Source organism: Sinocyclocheilus rhinocerous, unplaced genomic scaffold (genome assembly GCF_001515625.1).
Source record: "Sinocyclocheilus rhinocerous isolate Xijiao unplaced genomic scaffold, SAMN03320098_v1.1 scaffold47, whole genome shotgun sequence".
Taxonomy (NCBI): domain Eukaryota; kingdom Metazoa; phylum Chordata; class Actinopteri; order Cypriniformes; family Cyprinidae; genus Sinocyclocheilus; species Sinocyclocheilus rhinocerous.
This window is the reverse complement of record NW_015633578.1, coordinates 519,828-542,436: the sequence shown is the minus strand read 5'-3', so window position 1 is coordinate 542,436 and position 22,609 is coordinate 519,828. Positions and strand designations below refer to the sequence as shown.

At 37.1% G+C, this 22,609-nt stretch overlaps 3 protein-coding genes across 3 annotated transcripts in view; 1 reads left to right on the top strand and 2 right to left on the bottom strand.

Moving 5' to 3' along the window:
- The window catches only part of LOC107744643 (lamin-B2-like), a 21,671-nt gene extending 18,376 nt beyond the window's left edge, over nt 1-3,295 (bottom strand). The window contains exons 1-2 of the mRNA XM_016558447.1: nt 2,885-3,295; nt 295-431 (exon numbers count right to left, since the gene is read on the bottom strand). Of these exons, the coding sequence (XP_016413933.1) occupies nt 295-431; nt 2,885-3,100 (353 nt within the window). The 5' untranslated portion in view covers nt 3,101-3,295. The remainder of the gene's footprint in view (nt 1-294; nt 432-2,884) is intronic.
- Nucleotides 3,296-4,138: 843 nt separating this feature from the next.
- On the top strand, nt 4,139-8,805 carry LOC107744644 (60S ribosomal protein L36). Its single transcript, XM_016558448.1, has 4 exons — nt 4,139-4,239; nt 4,608-4,702; nt 7,352-7,486; nt 8,679-8,805. The coding sequence occupies exons 2-4, from the start codon at nt 4,610-4,612 to the stop codon at nt 8,766-8,768; spliced, it is 318 nt and encodes a 105-aa protein (XP_016413934.1). The 5' UTR covers nt 4,139-4,239; nt 4,608-4,609; the 3' UTR covers nt 8,769-8,805.
- Nucleotides 8,806-9,793: 988 nt separating this feature from the next.
- The window catches only part of lonp1 (lon peptidase 1, mitochondrial), a 14,257-nt gene continuing 1,441 nt past the window's right edge, over nt 9,794-22,609 (bottom strand). The window contains exons 2-18 of the mRNA XM_016558446.1: nt 21,261-21,349; nt 21,050-21,169; nt 19,910-20,162; nt 17,375-17,436; nt 17,164-17,293; nt 17,009-17,092; nt 16,697-16,917; nt 15,787-15,925; nt 15,517-15,695; nt 15,348-15,435; nt 15,127-15,249; nt 13,381-13,497; nt 12,959-13,099; nt 12,725-12,890; nt 12,350-12,570; nt 10,763-10,927; nt 9,794-10,281 (exon numbers count right to left, since the gene is read on the bottom strand). Of these exons, the coding sequence (XP_016413932.1) occupies nt 10,132-10,281; nt 10,763-10,927; nt 12,350-12,570; nt 12,725-12,890; nt 12,959-13,099; nt 13,381-13,497; nt 15,127-15,249; nt 15,348-15,435; nt 15,517-15,695; nt 15,787-15,925; nt 16,697-16,917; nt 17,009-17,092; nt 17,164-17,293; nt 17,375-17,436; nt 19,910-20,162; nt 21,050-21,169; nt 21,261-21,349 (2,448 nt within the window). The 3' untranslated portion in view covers nt 9,794-10,131. The remainder of the gene's footprint in view (nt 10,282-10,762; nt 10,928-12,349; nt 12,571-12,724; nt 12,891-12,958; nt 13,100-13,380; nt 13,498-15,126; nt 15,250-15,347; nt 15,436-15,516; nt 15,696-15,786; nt 15,926-16,696; nt 16,918-17,008; nt 17,093-17,163; nt 17,294-17,374; nt 17,437-19,909; nt 20,163-21,049; nt 21,170-21,260; nt 21,350-22,609) is intronic.

Sequence of the window (22,609 nt, the reverse complement as noted above, 5' to 3'; positions counted from 1 at the left end):
TAGTAAGGTTTCACAGAATAAAACAGAGCAAATAAAGTGTAATGATATTAATAAAAACAGTATTCTTCCACCAAACAATGTAGTTCCTCAGAAACAGTTGTGGTTCCAACAAAGTGGTTGCCGAGCAACACACAAATGTAAACAAAGGTGTATGTTTGTAGAGTAATTTACAACAGCTTCAAACGCGGCTCAGCCAATCAGAATCAAGGACCGGAACTATCAGTTTTTATAAAAGTGGAATAAGGACTCACCTGGTCTTTTCACATCACAAGTGTGTTTTTGAGTAATACTCACTTGCGGGTGACCTCCTCGAGCTCAGAGTTGGCTTTTCCCAGATTGATCTGAAGTTTGGCTCTTTCACGTGCCGTTTCGTCAAGCACACGCCTGGTGTCCGCGAGCTCGGCCTCGTAAAGAGACTTAATCCCAGACACCTGACCGAAAAACACGCCATCAGTCAGAGATCGACACACCGTCGACCCTCAAACCAGAGGTATTATCGTTAAATAAAAGCAGAAAAAAAACACACTTTCGTTATTTGAAAGAAAATAAACATTAACTGAAATAAAGTTTTTAAAAAGTTATTAAAAACTTATTTTAAGTTTATTTTATAAAAGTAAGAAATATGCTTATTTTATTTATTTTTATTTAAATTAAGTTGAAGTACTTCAATAAAACAAAATACACTAAAACAAGTAAAAAATTTTTTTTTTAAATACTATACTATAATTTTAATTTAGTTTAAGTTGAAATACTAAAACTAAAATGAATAAATATTAATAAATACAATATAAACATTAAGGCCCAATCCCAATTCTACCCCTTTGCCCTACCCCTCCGTTTCGCGCGTTCACGTGAAGGGGTAGGGGTGTCTCGAATCTCTTTTGGTTGGAGGGGTAGGGGTAGGGCCAGACAGCCCTTCAACTCTGTTTCAAGGGACAAGGGGAAGGGGTAGGCGGAGGGGTAGGGGAAGGGGAAGGGGAAGGGGAAGGGGTATAAAACAGAATTGGGATTGGGCCTAAAAATGACAAAAACTCACGACAAATTACAAAAACTTTAAATGAAAGTGAAAACAGAACAATAACAAAAAATATATGGAAGCTCATTTCCATGGCAAAAAAAACAACAATAATTGTTAATTTATTATTATTGTTTATATTTTCGAAGAGCCTTAGCACACTTACTTTTTGTGTTTTTTCATATTTCGTTTGAGTTCGCCATATTTTTACATTTGTGTGTGGCTTATAATTCACAAACAACAAGGTGGAAAAGATTTTTTATATTATATAGCCTATTATATTATATTTATATTATTATTATTATATTTATTTATATTACATACTGGTAAAAAATGTGTATAGCCTGAATGAACTTTAAGTCGCTTTGGATAAAAGCGTCTGCTAAATGCATAAATTATTATTATTAATTATTATTATTATATTTACTATAGGCTTTCTTCTTTTTTTGTTGTGATTTTTCATATTAGGTTTTGTGTTTTGTCCATATTTTTATTTTTGTTTGTGGTTCATAATTCACACATTGATTTTTTTACATTTCACAAATAATGTTTTTTTTCCTAACACGAATAGGCCTAATAAATAAAAAAATACTACACCAGTACTACAAAAACAACCAAGGAAAAATAGACTTGATAAGGCACTGAAAGACATTTAAAAAATCTAAATAAACCTAATAAAAGCTTTTTTTATATATTATTTTAAGGATTGTATTGCCAATAATATTTGGAAACATACTATAAAAAATTAATAATTCAGAATTTCATTCAATTCTGACTATCAGAGATGTAAACACAGAATTACAAGAAATAAACGTGCAATTCTGAGAAAAAAAGTCTGAATTAAATCTAATTCGAAATATTAACGAAAACTGCATCAATGATGCTACAAACACTGATTCAAACACATTATAACAAGCTACTTGATGATTTAAGGACCCTACAAGTCTCAAATGAAAACCTTAAGCAACTACTATCAGACATTACTTGTAAATAAACTCAGTTTGAGTGGAAATGACTTAACATGTGCATGTCAGAATGCTTTTAAACGACGATGCGAGACGTTAAAGGGATAGTTCACCCAAAAATGAAAATGTGATCATCTTGGATGCCCTGGGGGTAAGCATATAAACATCACATTTTCATTTTTGGGTGAACTATCCCTTTAAACTGCATTCAAACTTTTTTTTTTTGTATTTCTGATATATAATGGGGGGAAATTTGATGTGGTCCCCATTCAAAACAAAGGCAGCAGATGGAGATCAGATTCAAATTTTGAAAAGTGCATTTGGCCACTCCCAAACTTTGAGGAAAACGCCCAAAGACACCAGGACAACACTCAAAAGTCCAGGAATCACGCTAAACGCACACTTTTAACGTGCTTTTACATGCATTTGAACACATACATACATAACTAAGAGATCAGCTCATGCATAAATAAAAATAAAACGCACAAATTAGAGGCATATGGACACAGTTTACTGGCCCCACTCCCTGCGTGCATTTTATAGAGCTCACATACAATGCATTTATGTGCATGGATTTGTATATGCAAAATACGGTTTTCAATGCACAGGCTTGATTGTGTCCAAATGCATAACTTCCTAGCGCGGTTTTTCAAATGTTGTGCCATCACTCAACACACTGGTAAAGTTTTATAGATTTAACGCACACTAAAAGCACTGAATCTACACGCAATGTCAGCTAGAAATCCGAATTAACACCGAATAAAAGGAAAATGTGGCACTTTAACGCTTTGGAACAACTCTGCGCCTGAACAGGCAGATTTATCGACCGTAAAAGCAGCACAAAGGAACGGCTCTGCACCTTCACCCGCCATAAAACATGAAGAAGAAGAAGAAGGCTCTGCACCTCTCTAGTCGTGACTTCCTCCTTCTCGGACACTTTGACGAGCAGCCGGTCGTTCTCGAGCTCCAGAGACCGCACGCGGTCGATGTAGACGGCCAGGCGGTCGTTGAGCGCCCGCAGGTCCTCTTTCTCCTGCAGGCGCGAGATCCGCGCGGGGCTCAGCGGCGTTTGGGCGGCCGTCGCTCGGCTCGACTCGCGGCTCGGGGTTGCGGTCGCCATATCGCTTCACGCTACAGACCCACTTCAGCTCAAATAAACACTCCTCCGTGTTCCACTTCGGCCCGGTGTACGCAGCGGCCTCCGCTTGGAACTTGGAACGGTTTTCCGGTGTGTTTGGAAGTTTTTGTTTGCGGAGTTTTTTGAATGAATCCGTGTTTTGTAGTCCGAGTGCTGGTTGGCTGTCTCTGAAACAGAGGTATGAAAAGAAAATGGCCGCCGCTAACGTAAAACCGCGCCAAAATTCAGCCGAAGTGGTCATGGGAGTTGTAGTCCGAAACTCCAAAAGCCTCAAACAACGAGGTGGAAATTTGTTTTAGTGTCATTACTGTCATTATTTTTATATTATATTATATTATTATTGTTTAGATTTTCGAAGAGCCTTAGCGCATTTCTTTTTTTTTTTCTTTTGTGTTTTTTCATATTTCGTTTTTGAGTTTTATCCATATTTACAACGAGGTGGAAAAGATTTTATTATATTATATTATACTATATTTATTCTATGCTTTTTTCTTTTTTTCTGTTGTGATTTTTCATAGTAGGTTTTTGTGTTTTGTCCATATTTTTTACTTTTGTTTGTGGCTCATAATTCACGCATTAATTTTTAAATTTCAGTGCAATTTGAAACTAAAATAAAAAATACTACACCAATACTACAAAACAACCAAGGAAATAGACTTTATAAGGCACTTAAATGCGTTTAAAAATCTAATAAAAGCTTTTTTAAATAACATCCAACAAAATAATATAAATATAAAAAATTTATAATTCATATAAAAAATAAGCATTAATTTCCAAACATGTGCCATATTCTTTTTTATTATTATTATTAATTCTTTTTTTAGTTCGAGAAAGAATGCAGAATGAAAATAAAATGTGATTTGATTGTCATATTGATTTTACTCTATCGAATGGTTCTATTATTATTAGGGGAGAAAAACACATGCATTAAAAATAATAATCTCTCAACACACCGGTCTAGATGTTGTTTTTGTAAAAACGAAGCTCCGAAAGATCTTTGATTCTCTTCTAGGCGGCGCCACTTATTTTTCCCGCGAACTCTTTTCTTGTTGTCGCGTGTGAGTGATCAGCTTCCGCCTCGCAGCGGTCCTTCCGGTTTGGACGCCATTAGCAAAACGCAGGTAAGAATCGCCGGAGAATCGCGAGTGATAAAATCACGTTGATATCTAATCCATCGCGTCTCAAATCATCACAAAATCTCTTGCTTTAGTAAATATAAACTATACCAAGTGATTTCCGACCGTTATTGTGAACTTGGAGCGCGATGTTTGTTCGTTTTTCAGCCTTTCACTCCGAGTAGTTGCGATTCTCAACCGTCATAATATATATAATCTAAAACCCAAAACGTGAAATTATTCGCCCTTATTATGGAATATTGCTATATAATGACTTTAAGCTGTTCTGTAGCCGCCTCAGCACACATAACAGTGTTTTCATACAGTAACTGTCTATAATTTTGTATTAAAATGCGGTTTTTCTCTCTCCTCAGACATGGCCATCAGGTATCCTATGGCAGTTGGCCTTAATAAAGGCTATCCAGTGACCAAAAACGTTACCAAGCCCAAGCAGAGCCGCAGAAGAGGAGTGAGTCCACATCTGACACTCATTTTAAAGATTGGTTTGACTATCGAACTAGTTTCGGTGAATTCAAGCTTTCTGAAATCAGAGCGGAGCGTCTTAAAGTCATATTCATGTTGCATACACTGCAAAAAAATGATTATCTTTCACAGTGTTTATGTCTTGATTAACAAAACAATAATTAAAGGTACAAACTAAGTCGCAGAATGAAGTGAGTTTATGCTTTAAACAAGAGCAAGTATCTGTGTATGAGGACTCGTTCCCATTGGCAGATATTTGTTCTTAATTTAGTCCATTTTAATGAATTTTACTTTGATTTTGCTTCAAATAAATGCATCTTTAGACATTTGCACTGGAAAATGAGACGATGAGGAAGAACGTAAAATGTAAAAAATGTTTGCGTTCTTAGGTTTTTTTGTAAAATTAATTAAGGTTTTCCAAATTTAAAGGATTAGTTCACTTTCAGAATAAAAACGTCCTGGGCTGCGTTTCCTGATAACGGTTGATCTTAGCGCTTAAGAGCGTTTTCTACGAGTCATTTTACGATCGTTCGTTATTGTTTCACGCGCGTTTCCCAAAAATGCACTTAACGCAATCGCACGTAGCTTTTAGCGCGCTACTTAGGAGTCGCTATCCGTTTGTCAAGTGCTGAAATGTCACCTTATATTATGGCTCGTAATTGTAGTAAACGCTCGTTTATTGAAATGTTAACCTAATGCTGTGTTCCAGACAACTCGGATATAATAACTATTATATTATATTACATTTATACGTATAATATTATACTTTACATAATATACTTTATACAAAAATATATAATATCTATATAGAGACGTTATTTCCGGGTCCAATACATTGGTTTTCGTGCACGTCAGTAAGTCACTGACAGATTTTTTCCCGCAAGTCTTTGAAGTATATTTCCTACATTACTACTTTTATTCATTTTTTTTGTGTGCAGTCATTCAATTTTGATGTGTATTTCAATTTTTTCTGCCCTTTTTAATTATTTCATTTATAAATTCATTTCGAGTAATAAAGTGTACAATAAAGTACAATCAAAACTTAATATTATAATCACATTGCACTTGGATAAAGTTAAAGGTGCTGCCGATTGTCCTGCAGGTGACCGCATAAATCTGTCTTCTTACGATTACTCCAGAGCACTCGTAGATCTACGATGATTTTGGATAATGCACACTTATAGAAAAATGGCTTTATTAAGGTAAAATGCCCATAAAAGGTAAAAATCTATTTAAACTTATCTGACCACCACACAGAATATGAAGAATATCAAAAACTTTAGGAGTCAGCTGTCCACGAATGTCCTTAAGATAGCAGCATGATAACACACTCAGTCAGTTGAATGAATGACTCACTTATTAAGTGTCTTACCGTCACTTACTGGTCGTTTAGTTGAGAAGTATGCATTTTTCCCCTCAACATTTCTTATTTGTATATTCATAAATGCATTTAAAACATTAATCTCATAACATTATTTATTGCAGTTGTAATTATTGTTATTTGCAGTGTAAATTATTTAATCTGACTGGTAGCAGCCCTATAGTGTATGTTGAATTTATTGATAAATTGTAATAATTTGACATGTAAGATGATGCATACATCTAAAAAGGTTAAAAATAGGCCTTTGTAAAGGTAAATATGCAGATTTAAGTATGTAAAAGCTGATAGAACATTGATGAAAATATTGCTGCAGAATGTTTACTCCACCAAAAATCTCAGTGATGCAGTTATTTTGCGAAGATATTTTGTATGGAATATTGTCTGCTGACATGAAAAGTTCACTGTATATCATAGTAATAAATACCATTTATTACAGCATTGATATTTTGTTTTCTTTTTAATTTATACACATTAAATATTACATATATGTATGTAATAAAATGTGTATTTCCATTACAGGTTTAGGTCTTAAATTTCATATAAGGTGGTATTAAAAAGGTCTTAAAAAGTCTTAAATTTAACTTGTTCATGTCTGCAGAAACCCTGTATTAAGATCAGTCGTACAATCGTTTTTACAAACAACTTAGGCTTGCGAAGCTTTTGGAAAACGCAGCCCAGGTAATTAGAGATGTTCACGTCTTTCTGTCTTCAGTCGCAATGAAGGTTTTTGAGGAAAACATTCCAGGATTTTTCTCCATATAATGGACTTCAATGGAGATCATTGGGTTGAAGGACCAAATCACATTTTCAGTGCAGCTTCAAAGAGCTTGACAGGATCCCAGCCGAGGAATAAGAGTCTTATCTAGTGAAACCAGCTCTTTGAAGCTGCATTTAAAATGCAATTTGGACCTTCAACCCAATGATCTCCATTGAAGTCCATTATATGGAGAAAAATCCTGGAATGTTTTCCTCAAAAACCTTCATTTCTTTGCGACTGAAGACAGAAAGACGTGAACATCTCGGATGACATGGAGGAGAATAAATTACCAGGACGTTTTTATTCTGGAAGTGAACTAGTCCTGCTAATACAAGAGCATATTGACATATTGTGTTCCTTTCGGTTTGCTCTTATATCTTAAGTTTGCCGTCGTAAAACCTGCAGAAACCGTGGGATTTCTCCCGTCATGCACTGCCATATGCACAATATTATACCAGTATAATCGCGTTTAACGTGACCTTGTTCTTGCGTTTCAGCATCTGACCAAACACACCAAGTTCGTGCGCGACATGATCCGCGAGGTGTGCGGTTTCGCGCCCTACGAGAGGCGCGCTATGGAGCTGCTGAAGGTGTCCAAGGACAAACGTGCCCTCAAGTTCATCAAGAAAAGGGTGTGTTGAATTTTTCAAGTTTATCTCAGTTGGTGTTCCCAGACAAAGATGACCCACCTCTGAGAAATCACTTGGTCAACTGGTTTTCTTCCAATTAGCACAGGTTTTGTATTTCTTTTAGGATCTGATTGATCGTAAGCCTCAATGATCTGAGCTTATGCTCCTCAGTTTTTGAGGGAGTATTTCCTAAATGATCCACAAATAAAGCTTCTTCTTTTTTCCACTCATCAATGAGGTCTGCGTTCAGGCAGCTCCAAAAAGACATACAAAACCCGTCCTAACTGGAAGAACACAAACAAAAAGATTGAATCCAATAATATAGCACAAGACATTTATAAGCAATTTTGTTACACCACAAGTGTAATAAAGTGGGAGGAAATGTCCCTAAAAAGAAAAGAAAAAAGCTAATTTCTTCCCATCATACCTTGTGTAAGCAAAGTCAGAACGCTTTAGTCACAACACAAATTGTGCAGGATCACAAAAAATTTACTTTTTTAAAAATGTTTGTTATTTATTGGTTAGTTGGTTAGGCACATAATGCTAAAAACATTTGAAACAATTTTAAAATGTTTTAAACAATTTGTACAAAATCTGAAAAAAAGATGGTATTGTTGGAACGAGAAATCCAATTTTGCAATTTATTATTTTTTTTAATAACTGAAATTAGTATATAATATTATATATGTATATATAATTTAATTAAATAAAATTTTTAATTTGAGTTAGATTTCATTTAATTATTGCATGATATCTTTTTAAGATTTAGATTTTTTGTTTTTGAATTAGATTTTTATTTTTAAGTTTGAGTAATTTTGTGTAGTTTTTATTGGGTTTTTTAATGTGTTCGTATAGTTTTCATTCATTTTTTCTTATTTCAGTTTTTGTTATTTTAGTAAGTTAAACTAGTTTGTATATATATATATATATAATGTGTATGTAGTGTGTATGTATGTGTGTATATATATATATATATATATATATATAATTTTTTTTCAGTTGTAGAAGTTTTATTCCACTTAACCAATTTGGATAACTAGAATGATGCAGCATCTGACCTTATGTTTACATGAAGCAGCCACTAAGTTATATTTATATTTAGCACATCAAGCTGCTGTTGTAGCACCAGCACAATATCCTCATGATCTGGTTGTTGTTTTTTCATTGTGTAATGTGTGTGTGTGTGTGTGTGCAGGTGGGAACTCACATCCGCGCCAAGAGAAAGAGGGAAGAGCTCAGCAACATTCTGGCCGCGATGAGGAAAGCTGCTGCCAAGAAGGAGTAGCCTGTATTATGATGAATAAATTAGTGTGTAAAAACAAGCTTGCGTCTCCTGTGCTTCACTGAAATGCGTCAGTCACTGGTGGACTGGAGTTACTCATACTTGCAAAAACGCTGTGGTCAAAGCCATGGATCAGGACGTGTGTTTAAGCCAAGCATACTGATGAAACTGGAATTAAATAATGTTTGAAATGGTTGTTTTCAACATTATCGCATATCGAATTTTCATTACACAATTTTTTTGTGTAGAAACCTTATGCATTTCAATCAAATGAGTCAAAAAGATGATAATTGTAGTTGATAGCACTTGTGTTTCAGGTAAAGTGCAGTGCATTGTGGGATATATAATACATAGTTGGTGATCTGGTTATTTTATGCATGCAGAAAATGTGTATATAAATAGTTATAAAACAAGTTAGTTGCATGTACAGAATAATGTACAATACATTAGGCATGGAAATAAGGTAACGGGTAAAATTGAAATGCATGAATTTATCAGCTGTCACCTGATTTTTGCAGAATATGTAAAATACTTGATATTCTACGTTAAATGCACGCATTTCATATTTGGCATAAGATACATCTGAACTTCACTATAGTTGAATTGTATATAGACCTATATATCTAACTTAAATAATAGTAATAAACTGAATTCAGATTAAATGTTTGCACTCTATAGTCTTATAGTTGATGTTTGAAACGTATATCTGATTTGATAACTCTATAATAATAATAAAATAATCAAAAAGCAGTCTGATTATATTACCTAAAATGTGTAATGTAATGGATTACGTGACTAACTACGTTTTTTGTCATGCAATTGGGAATCAATAATAGATTACAATTTGTAAGTAATCTACCCAGCTCTGATATGTTTTACACATGTGTTTAAATAAGCGTATCCCGTGTATTCTGACATCCCTGGATATCTACTCACCCTTAAACCACTCCTAGATGAAAGCAAGCATACAAAAATGATAAAAACAGCCATGAAGTAGCTTTCTACTGAGTGAACATCCACACAAGCTGTTCCATAATATATATATATAATGTAAATGATTTGAGAGAGTACAATTAAGGCAGTTATTTACAAATATGACACTCGGGATAAAATTGGATGTGAATATAAAATCTTTACTAGAGGCTTTCGGGATCCCAGAGTCTCAAACGTTTCAGGAATCTTGACGACGTCGCTCAGACTCGTGTCCCACAAATCAAGAGGCCACGGCGCAGCATTTACGTGCTACTTCTGTGGGATAAAAACTAACGACAGAAAGGATTGATTAGCCTGGTTCTGTGTGCTCGTGATTTCCTGACACGGAGGATTCAGAAGCGCAGCGTACCGAAAGATAAAACAGCACTCCGCATTATTGTCCAGAGAACACGATTTTGTAGATCTCGCTGTAGTTTTCCACGAAATGCACTTCCAGCCCTTCGGTGATGTACTCTGCCAGGTCTGAGAAGTCCTTTCTGTTTTCTGCAGGCATGATGATGCAGGTTACGCCAGATCTCTTCGCCTACCGGAAGAATTAAAACATATTAGCAAATATATGAAACATGCATATGTGACCCTGGAGCACAAAACCAGTCATAAGGGTAAATTTTTTGAAATTGAGATGTATACATCAGCTGAAAGCTGAATAAGTAAGCTTCCATTGATGTATGGTTTGTTAGGATAGGACAATATTTGGCTGGATAATTTTGACCCATACAATGTATTGTTGGCTATTGCTACAAATATACCCCAGCGACTTAAGACTGCTTTTGTGCTGCAGGGACACTTATATTTATAAACACAATGTCATTCACATACATTCTTAGACTATTTACTGTACAAATATACATTTAATTCATATAGATTTAAAGAAAAACTCAATAGATACTAGTTGAAACTTTGTGGGGCAAAATTATAAGCCCAATGAAACAATCATATTGTATAAACCTGCAGTAAAATGTTTGTTTGGAAACACAGTGTGGTCTTAGTCTCTGCTAGCTTACAGCAATGGTCTTCTCCTTGATTCCTCCAACAGGCAGGATCTTCCCGGTCAGGGACACTTCTCCCGTCATGGCCACGTTCTGACGCGCTGGTATGTTGGTGGCCAAGGACAGCAAAGCAGTCACAATAGTGCATCCGGCACTCGGCCCGTCTTTGGGAGTTGCACCCTGAACAGATTCCCAGCTTTAGTTATTACAAGAAACGAACTGCTTTTTAACACCTACTTGAAGCTTCGACCTTGCACTCCTGGAGGGACACCTTCCTTTAACACACCTGAACAAGCCAATTAACGTCTTCAGGATTACTAGAAACTTCCAGGCAGGTAGAAGCCAAACTCTGTAGAGAAGGTGGCCCAGAATGGACAACTCTGGAACAATTGGCAGTCGCTGTTGTCCCAACTTTAGATGTTTCAAGAAACAAACAGCTGTTTAAAGGGATAGTTCACCCAAAAATGAAAATTACCCCATGATTAACTCACCCTCAAGCCATCCTAGATGCATATGATTTTATTCTTTCAGACAAATACAATTGGAGTTATATTAAAAAGTGTCCTGGCTCTTCCAAGCTGTATAATGGCAGTGAATGGGTGTTGAGATTTTGAAGCCCAAAAAAGTGCATCCATCCATCATAAAAAGTGCCTCACATTGCTCCGGGGGGTTGATAAAGGCCTTCTGAAGTGAATCATTTGTGTAAGAAAAATATCCATATTTATAACTTTATAAACCGTAATCTCTAGCTTCTGTCGTATAGGGTTGTAACGATATTCAAAGCAATCCGGCCAATAAAGTACGAACCGTGGGTGGTGTATCGCAGTTTTTTTCGGATTGGTTTGAATATCGTTACAACCCTATACGACAGGTTAGCAGAAACTAGAGATTATGGTTTATAAAGTTTAAAATATGGATATTTTTCTTACACAAATGATTCACTTCAGAAGGCCTTTATCAACCCCCCGGAGCAATGTGAGGCACTTTTTATGATGGATGGATGGATGCAGTTTTTTTGGGCTTCAAAATCTCAACACCCATTCACTGCCATTAAACAGCTCGGAAGAGCCAGGACACTTTTTAATATATCTCCGATTGAAAGAAGAAAATCACATACACCTAGGATGGCTTGAGGGTGAGTAAATCATGGGGTAATTTTCGTTTTTGGGTGAACTATCCCTTTAACATCTACTTTAACCTCATACTGCAGGGTTGTCCAACCGCACTCCTGGAGGGCCACTTTCCTAATTCAACACACCTGAACAAGTCTTACTCAGGAATACTAGAAGCGTCTGCCAGGAATACTAGGAGCCAAACTCTGCCGAAAAGTGGCCCTCCAGGAGCAGAGTTGGATAACTCTGGACAAGTGTAATCTTCATCTCAGGCATGGCTATTTAACACCTATTTGAACTCTCTATTCCAATCGTTTTTGTCCAATCGTGCTCCTTGAGGCCCACGTTCTTTCAACACACATGAACAAGGCTATTAAAGACTTCAGGATTAGTAGAAACTTCTAGGTAGGTGTGTTTGAGCCAAACTCTGCAAGAAGGTGGCCCTCCATGAGCAGGACTGGACAAAACTCTGGACAACTGCAATCTTCACCTCAGGCACATGGAGGTGTATGTGGGAGCCCACAAGGAAATCGTTGTCAGGTTGTTCCTTCATGAGGAACGAGCGGGCAAATGTGAACGCAATCTTGGCGCTTTCTTTCATCACGTCTCCCAGCTGCCCCGTGAGCTCCAGCGATCCCTCTTTGGAACCATCTTTCCCTTGCGGTTCTCTCGGTCGCCTCAGAGACGTCTCGATGAAGAGCGTTGAACCACCTGTGGAGGAGAGTAGAGTCGTTTCTTTGAGGTTTTGTGGACTTAACATCTTTAGGAGCGTTCCCACCAATCCTGGTGCCACTAAGCGTTAAGAAAGTTCACCGGAAACTAGTGTACCAATTTTTGGCTTGAATGCTCTTGGTTGAACCCTTACCCATTGCCGTCCATGCCAGTCCCATGACAACTCCCGGCGGTGTGACGTCATACATTCGGTCCACAGTGAAGATGGGCTTCCCGACGTAATCCTGAAGGTTCTCCGGAGTGACGTTGACCTCCGTTTCCTCGCCGTTGACAATCCGGAACGCTACTTTCCGGAACACCTGCAGAGGTACCAAACTTAGCTACACTTGCAGAACACTCATAAAGACGAGTAAGAAGTTAGTTGTACCTTCTCGACTTGCTTCTGAAGGTTCCTGACGCCGCTCTCCCGGCAGTACTGTCTGATGAGGACACTCAGAGCATCGGGGGTGATTTTCGCCTTCTCCTTATCCAAACCGCATAGAGTTCGCAATTGGGGTACCAAGTATCTCTGTGGTGGTTATAAAGGATTAAGTAAAGTCGAACTCTTGTGCCAACTTCAAGTCATGCAGTGAAACAGTGAGACTTTGGAAGCGACTTAAATGGACAATCGCCTTAAAGCAACTTAAGCGAGTTAATTGACTTGCTCAAGGCTCACGGCTCACTAACTACTGGTCTCGAACCAGCAACCTTCCGGTTCGAGTTTTACCGACTATAACCGATCCAAACTCTAAACCTGACTCAAAAACATGTTGCTGAGTTTCAGGTAAAGAGATCACGAAGTAAACGTACCTCCGCAATGGCCAGTTTCTCCTGAGCAACGTAACCAGATATGTTGATCATTTCCATTCGGTCTCTTAAGGGTTCGGGAATGGTGTCGAGAACATTGGCTGTACAAATGAAAAGCACCTGAAAACACCAATGAAGATACAATGAAACCAGAGTCTCCTTCAAACAAATGTGGATTTTTGCTAGTTTATACCTTAGACAGGTCAACGGGCACATCCAGGTAGTGGTCAAGAAAGTTAGCGTTCTGTTCTGGATCTAAAAGCTCAAGTAGCGCCGAAGATGGGTCACCCTGGTAACCTCGACCTATTTTGTCGACCTGCACAACAAGATTAATACAGTATCAGTCGTTTCAACATAATTAAGAACCAAAATTTTAGTATAGGGTAGGGTTAAGATTCGATTTGTATGTCGTACCTCGTCAATAAGGACCAATGGGTTTTCAGTCTTAGTTTTCTTTAGGCATTGGATGATTTTTCCTGGCATTGCACCAACATATGTTCTCCTGCAATGTGCAAACAAAAAATGTACATTACTGAATACTTAAAAGTTTGAAAATAAGCACATAATGGTCATTATCACATACCTGTGGCCTTTAATTTCCGCCACATCTGTCATGCCTCCCACGCTAAAGCGGAAGTATTCGCGATTAAGGGCTCTGGCGATTGAGCGGGCGATACTGGTCTTTCCAACTCCAGGAGGCCCATAGAAACACAAGATCTTTCCCTGTGTGCTGCCTCTTAGCTGGCTTACGGCTATGAACTCCTGCATGAATGAACAATGACTGGGGTTAAGAGGATTAAGCAAGCAAATTTTTCCCATTCTCAGGGGATAAAGGCTCATGCTTGTGTTTTACCAGAATGCGTTTCTTGACGTCCTCCATTCCATAGTGGTCCTCTTCCAACACCTCTCTGGCTTGAGCCAACTCCAGGTTTTCCTCGCTGTTGGTGCCCCATGGCATGGAGGTCAGCCAGTCTAAGTAGTTACGGGTAACGCTGGGGATTTTGAGAGGGAAAAAAGAAGAATCAAAGTTTGATTTAATAAAATACCACCTTAAAGAGGTCAAGTTTGTGGAACATGGCGGCTGGTTTGTTGCTGGTCTATCAGGTCAAAACTAGGTCAACCAGCTTGTAGTCTAACTGATCAGCCATCTAGTGCAGCTTAAGACCAGCTAGAATCCATGTACAACCCATCTTAACCTGGTTTTACCTGGGTTTTGTCAACCTTGTTGCTGGTCTAAGGTGGTCTATCAAGTTGAAACCAGATCTACCAGCTTGTAGTCCAACTGATAAACCATCTAGAGTAGCTTGGAGCAACTAATGACCAAACAGAATCCATGCACAACCATCTTAAGCTGGTTTTATTAACCTTTATGTGGTTCTAAGGTGGTCTACCAGGTCCACAAGCGGTTAGTCCAATGGATGAACCTTCTAGAGCAGTTCAGAGCAGCTAATGACCAGCTAGAATCCATGTACAACCATCTTAAGCTGATTTTAACAAGGTTTTATCAACTTTGTTGCTGGACTAAGGTGGTCTACCCGGTCAAAACCAGGTCCACAAGCTTGTAGTCCAACAGATCAACCTTTTAGATCAGTTTGGATCAGATAATGACCAGCTAGAACCCATGTACAACCATCTTAGGCTGGGTTTTCAGCTTCTTTAACATTTTTATGGACATTAAAGGGCTCATGAATTGAGAAATCAACTTTTACTTGAGCTTTTGATATATAAGAGATTTTTGCTAGTTTATACCTTAGACAGGTCAACGGGCACATCCAGGTAGTGGTCAAGAAAGTTAGCGTTCTGTTCTGGATCTAAAAGCTCAAGTAGCGCCGAAGATGGGTCACCCTGGTAACCTCGACCTATTTTGTCGACCTGCACAACAAGATTAATACAGTATCAGTCGTTTCAACATAATTAAGAACCAAAATTTTAGTATAGGGTAGGGTTAAGATTCGATTTGTATGTCGTACCTCGTCAATAAGGACCAATGGGTTTTCAGTCTTAGTTTTCTTTAGGCATTGGATGATTTTTCCTGGCATTGCACCAACATATGTTCTCCTGCAATGTGCAAACAAAAAATGTACATTACTGAATACTTAAAAGTTTGAAAATAAGCACATAATGGTCATTATCACATACCTGTGGCCTTTAATTTCCGCCACATCTGTCATGCCTCCCACGCTAAAGCGGAAGTATTCGCGATTAAGGGCTCTGGCGATTGAGCGGGCGATACTGGTCTTTCCAACTCCAGGAGGCCCATAGAAACACAAGATCTTTCCCTGTGTGCTGCCTCTTAGCTGGCTTACGGCTATGAACTCCTGCATGAATGAACAATGACTGGGGTTAAGAGGATTAAGCAAGCAAATTTTTCCCATTCTCAGGGGATAAAGGCTCATGCTTGTGTTTTACCAGAATGCGTTTCTTGACGTCCTCCATTCCATAGTGGTCCTCTTCCAACACCTCTCTGGCTTGAGCCAACTCCAGGTTTTCCTCGCTGTTGGTGCCCCATGGCATGGAGGTCAGCCAGTCTAAGTAGTTACGGGTAACGCTGGGGATTTTGAGAGGGAAAAAAGAAGAATCAAAGTTTGATTTAATAAAATACCACCTTAAAGAGGTCAAGTTTGTGGAACATGGCGGCTGGTTTGTTGCTGGTCTATCAGGTCAAAACTAGGTCAACCAGCTTGTAGTCTAACTGATCAGCCATCTAGTGCAGCTTAAGACCAGCTAGAATCCATGTACAACCCATCTTAACCTGGTTTTACCTGGGTTTTGTCAACCTTGTTGCTGGTCTAAGGTGGTCTATCAAGTTGAAACCAGATCTACCAGCTTGTAGTCCAACTGATAAACCATCTAGAGTAGCTTGGAGCAACTAATGACCAAACAGAATCCATGCACAACCATCTTAAGCTGGTTTTATTAACCTTTTTTATCAACTTTGTTGCTGGACTAAGGTGGTCTACCCGGTCAAAACCAGGTCCACAAGCTTGTAGTCCAACAGATCAACCTTTTAGATCAGTTTGGATCAGATAATGACCAGCTAGAACCCATGTACAACCATCTTAGGCTGGGTTTTCAGCTTCTTTAACATTTTTATGGACATTAAAGGGCTCATGAATTGAGAAATCAACTTTTACTTGAGCTTTTGATATATAAGAGATCATCGTGCTAAAAGAATATCCTCAAAGTTTCAGAACTGAAAACGTCCTCGTTACTGAAATAAAAGCTTTTATTGACACCAGGCCTAGCGAACGCCAGATCCTGGAATGTGCCTATCTATTATAGATAGGTTAATTAGTTTATAACAATGACTAACTCTTACTTGAACTCTGAGGAGTGGTTATCTAACAGTCCCAGTTTGTTCAGCTCCTCGTTAATTACATCCATGATGTGTTGAGGTACGGTCCGATCCTTCAACCTCTCCCTGAACTTCTCCTCAATGGCGTCTTTGTCCTCTTTCTCCAGGCCGAGCTCCTTCTTAATGATCTTCAGCTGCTCCTGGAGGAGGTACTTCCTGTGCGTCTGCTTGATCTTCTCTTCAACCTGAGCATCAAGACGAGCCGGCGTTATATGAAAGGAAACCCAAACGAATAAGCAACAGCATGTCAAGAACTGTACTCATTTGTTCCCTCACCTCCCTGCCGAGACGCTGCTGTAGTTTACTCAGCTCGTATTCTTTCTTCAGCAGAGAAAGGGCCTTGTACAGTCGCTTGGGAATCTGCAAACACAGTTTCCATGTTAGATACTCATAAACGTTCAGAGAAACCCGTTTGGAGGTCATAAACATACGTTTGTTTCCTCCAGGACGTCCTGTAGCTCGTGCGATTCTGCGCCGGTCAGTACCGCCCCCATGTCGCTCAGGTAAATGGGATTATCCACCACTCTCTGACCCGCCTGCATCATCTGGAGCACAGACTCTCTACCAAACAAACAGACAGACAAACATGTTCACTAATAGCGCCTTAGCTTGCAGTTTAAACACCTTCTTTGTCTATATTACCTGTACAGTGGATTCAGAGCAATAATGTCACGGATAGTCTTGACGATCTCAGCAGTCAGGGCCTGGTTTGAAACAATAGAGTGTATGAGTTAATTCTGAAGAGGTGAAAATAAAAAAAATTAGATAACATTTCTCATTTTTAATGTTTTAAAATAAGCTTTGACTGAAATAAAATAAAATAAACTTTAACTAAATGCTAAAGGCAAGATTTTTGTTTAGTTTGAGTTGAAGCACTAAAAAATGAAACTGAAATAAAAATTTTAAAAGCCTATATTGACATTTTTAAATAAAGTAAGCATTGGCCATTTAGTATACATTTTAAATAATAATTAAAATTAAACAAAAAAAAACTATACCCATTTTAAAATTTTGACTGAAATAAAGTCAAATATATAAAAACTTAAACAGCTAGTTGATAAAGGCAACATTTTTCAATTTTGTTTAGTATAAGCTGAAGTACTAAAATAACTTATATATATATTTATTTAACAAATTACTACATTTTCAATTTCCCTCTAGAGGTTCATGATGGAACTCCAGTTGTTATAAAAATGAAAATGTAAATTAAATAAATATAAAAATATAATTTCCATTCATGTTAAATTAAATAAAAATAATAAATATATTAACATTTATTTTTCCCCAAAATAAATGCGTAAATTGTTTATTGTTATATATTATTTAATTTAGTTATTATTTATTTATTACGTAATTATGACAGCCAACATACTGTTATTCTATTTCACCTTATTATCACTAACAAAGCCTAGCAACTAATCTAGGACAATGCTAACAACATGGTCAACCATGCTAACAAGATGCTAAAACATGCTAGCAATGTGCTAAATCATGTGATAAACATGATAGCAATGTGTTAGATCATGCTTACATGCTAAAACATAAGTGTGTTAAAACATGTTAGCAACATGCTAGCAGCATGCTAAAACATGTGATAAACATGATAGCAATGTGTTAGATCATGCTAACATGCTAAAACATAACAGTGTATTAAAACATGTTAGCTTTGTTTTAAAACATGTTAGCAGCATGCTAAAACGTGATAAACATAAGCTAACAATATGTTAGATCATGCAACATAACAGTGTGTTAAAACATGTTAGTTATGTTTTAAAACATGTGAGCAACATGCTAGCAGCATGTTAAAATGTGATAAACATGCTAGCAATGTTAAATCATCCTAACAAGCTAAAACATGCTAGCTATGTTTTAAAACAAGTTTGCAATGAGCTAGCAGCGTGTTAAAATGTGATAAACACACTAGAAATAAATCATGGTAACATCCTAAAACATGCCAACAATGTGATACACTAGCAATGTTAAATCATGCTAAAAATGTTCTAAAATATGTTAGCTATGTTTTAAAACATGTTAACAATATGCTAACCGTTTGATAAATCATGTTCGCAACATTCTAAACCATACTATCAGCATGCTAGCAACATGCGATAAACATTCTAGGAATGTGTAAAATAATGCTAACATCGGACCTACGATGTTCGCACAGCGGCCGAAAAAGTGGGCAAAAAAAATCCCATAGACTTACATTGACGGAATGTTCGTGAATTTGAATCTCACACTCATATGACTTATCTTTTCAAGTAACCAATAAATAATGACCTATAATCTTCAAAGCCACACCCTAGCAACCACTTACAGCACCCTAGCAACCACCCCATAGACTTCCATTTAAACCGATCAAAGGGGATATCTTTGGATAGAAGTGTCATAGAAATATGGGGGTTTTGCTCTTTTGACACATACTAGCAAACAGGGCTTCCATCATGCATGCTACACATGCTAGCAGTGAATAGCTACATGTTAATAGTGATTAGTTAGCTAAATGATAAATCAGGCTACTAGAACAAAAATTAAAAAAAGGAAAAATAAAGACAAATATGAAAAATAAAAAAAATGAAATACAAAAAATAAAAGCTATATGGACATTTTAAAATAAAAATGTTGACCGAAATAAAAATTCAATGTTAAAAACTATACATTTGTAAAAGGCAACATTTCTAATTTTTGCTTATTTTAGGTAATAAAACAACTAAAGTGGAAATAAAAATGAATAAGCAGCATATAGACATATTTTAAATAAAATAAATGTTGACTGAAATAAACTAAAATAAAAAGTTCAACTTTCAAAACTTTCAAAAGTTCAAAAGTTAAACTTCAGCTACTTGCTAAATTTCTCGTTTTTGTAAAAGTTTGAAGTACAAAAATAACCAAAACTGAAATAAAAAATGATATTTTAAAGTTATATTTAAAAATAATAATTAAACTTAAGGTAGCTGCTAAAGGCAACACTTCTTATTTTCATTTATAGTTAAGTACTAAATAACTAACACTAAAACCGAAATAAAAACTATTAAAACTATAGACATATTTAAAAACCTAATAAGAATGACAAAAACACACTACAAAATCATTAAAACTTTAAAATGAAATGAAAACAGAAAATATAATAATAAAATATACTAATGAAAACTATAACGATACTAAGCGGACACTGACCTTGACCTCTTCTGTGACTTGGAACTCCTCATGGACCACGTTGTCCACCTCCACCATGAGGACGCCGGGCAGAGGAAGCGCCTCCACCACAAACTCCGCCTCCCGCACCTTCTCCTCCATCACCTCCGGCAGCGACGCCGAGTCCTTGCGCGATCGTTTCTGCTTCCGCCGCAGAGCTTTCGGCTGCTCGCCCTCCACCTCCAGCGACTCCGGCTCCTCCGGCTCCACATCCAGCTGCTTATTGATGTGGATTCTGGGAAACAATGGACAAAAAGGACAGAGAACTTTCCTGAAATACGCCGTCTTCTCAATTAGTGACATATCACACATTTTTAATAATAAAAAATAAATAAATAATAATAAATAAAATAAAATAAATATCTTTGGATAGAAGTGTCATAGAAATATGGGGGTTTTGCTCTTTTGACACATACTAGCAAACAGGGCTTCCATCATGCATGCTACACATGCTAGCAGTGAATAGCTACATGTTAATAGTGATTAGTTAGCTAAATGATAAATCAGGCTAAGAACATGCTAAGAACTCTATAAAACTCCATAGTAACGATCTGTGACAACCACCAACCACCTAGCAACACGCTAGTAACCACCCAGAACATCCTGGCAACCGCCCAGAATTCCCTAGCAACCGCCTAGCAACCACCCAGAACTCCCTAGCAACCGCCTAGAATCACCCTAGCAACCACCCAGGTTACCATAGCAACTGCCAAGCAACCACCCAGGATATCCTAGCAAACAGCTAGCAACACCATAGCAACCACCCCAAACACCCTAGCAACCGCCTAGCAACACCCAAACCACCCAGAACACCCTAGCAACAACTCATTAACACCCTAGCAACCACCCAGAACACCTTAGCAACACCCTAGCAACTGCCTAGCAACCACACAGAACACCCTAGCAACCACCCAGAACACCTTAGCAACTGCCTAGCAACCACTCAGAACACCCTAGCAACCGAGTGCCGAGTTTTGCCACTGCTTTCAATTATTATTTATTGAAAGGTCTCAGCTTCCTCAGGGGGTAATTCAAAAAAATAATATAGCTAATGAGTTAATTTAACTAATAAAAACAGTGACTCCCTTCTTTAAAGGTAACGTGACAGATTTTGAGCATCACCTTCTGTGTCCCATCACAATCATCCGAAGTTTGTCTCCGAGGTCCTGCATCTCGTGGATCTGCACAAACGTCCCGGTGTGATAAACCGCATCCAGACTCTCCACCACATCCGACTCGTTACTGACAAACACACACACCAGAATCAACCAGAACCGCAATACAGTCTGTCAAACTAATTCTCTTGGTGTTCAACTTTTGCATAATCACTTACTTGTCATCTTTCTTCAAGAAAACACCAGCATATGGCTGAGCGAGACGCACTTTACCCCTCAACAGGTCCATGAGTGGCTTGTTTTTGACCTAAAGATGCCAAAACATTCACAAATGCACGTATTTAAGTGATTTCATTCAATACTAAAAATGTAAAAAGTTACAAATAGTATATGTAGTCTTTCAATTAATCAATAAAACCTATAATAACCAGTAATATTTATAATTTTATGTTAGTATCCCCTATACTGATATACAGATCTCATTGATTTACATTAAAAGCATCAGAATTCCATCATATAAATATCAGCATCTGCACCAAATTGCATATTTTTGCTCAGTTTGAGTCTCTGAATAAAACTGAGCTGTTTTTCCTCCATATTCTCACTGTATCAGACTATCTGAGCCATGAAAGCCTGATGGACCAAATATGATACAGAACATAAATATGCAAACTTTTAAAAAGATTTTCTAAAGTTTCAAATAAACTGTTCCACTTCCAAAAATAAATAAAATAACAATAATGTAAAAAATGGCTATTATTTTATATGTCAGGGTTTACAAATAAAAGCATTCAGTTTAACATTTCTTTAAATAATAATCTTTTTTTTATATTATTTAATTTTTAATAAAATCATTATTTTATGAATTTCATTATTTTTTTTAAATATATTTGTAATTAATTGAATTACTCTTTTTAATAAATAATTATTTTGTGACCCCCCCCCATCCGATTAATCGAATAAATAAGAGTAATTCGACTATCAAGATAATCGTTCCCTACTTTCAATGTCATAAAATCCGAAAATATTGCAGGTAAACGTTTTTATCGATTTTTAGAGTATATCACATAAAACTACTTGCAAACTGTAAACTGTTCATCTAGGGGTCAACTATAATGCACACCTTTTACATTTTTGACATTTATGAAATAAACTGTAAATCATATGTAAAAAAAAAAATGCTATTTGTATTGTATTGTATTGATGAATGGGCTCATACCGAATGGGCTCAAATGCAAAATATGCCATAATTTAAAGCTCAATAGCATTCGAGGAGAATGACTAACAGTTGTTTTTATGACTGTAAGTCATTCTCCTCAAATGCTATTACGCTTTAAATTTGCGTTTGAGCCCATTCGGTTGTGAAAAAGTAGCATTTTTTACATATGATTTACAGTAGATTTTAATAAATATAAAAAATGTAAAAGGTGTGCATTATAGTTGACCCCTAGATGAACAGTTGTTTTTATAACTGTAAGTCATTCTGCTCAAATGCTATTGAAGTTAGAAAAGTGTACACCAACATCGCATGTAACTTTAGAGACGGTCCCTAAATGTGCGAATTTTT

Coding starts and splice junctions, on each gene's coding strand:
- LOC107744644 (XM_016558448.1), top strand. CDS start 4,610: ATGGCCATCAGGTATCCTATGGCAGTTGGCCTTAATAAAGGCTATCCA. Junction 4,703..7,351: donor AGCAGAGCCGCAGAAGAGGA/GTGAGTCCACAT, acceptor CTTGCGTTTCAG/CATCTGACCAAACACACCAA. Junction 7,487..8,678: donor TCAAGTTCATCAAGAAAAGG/GTGTGTTGAATT, acceptor GTGTGTGTGCAG/GTGGGAACTCACATCCGCGC.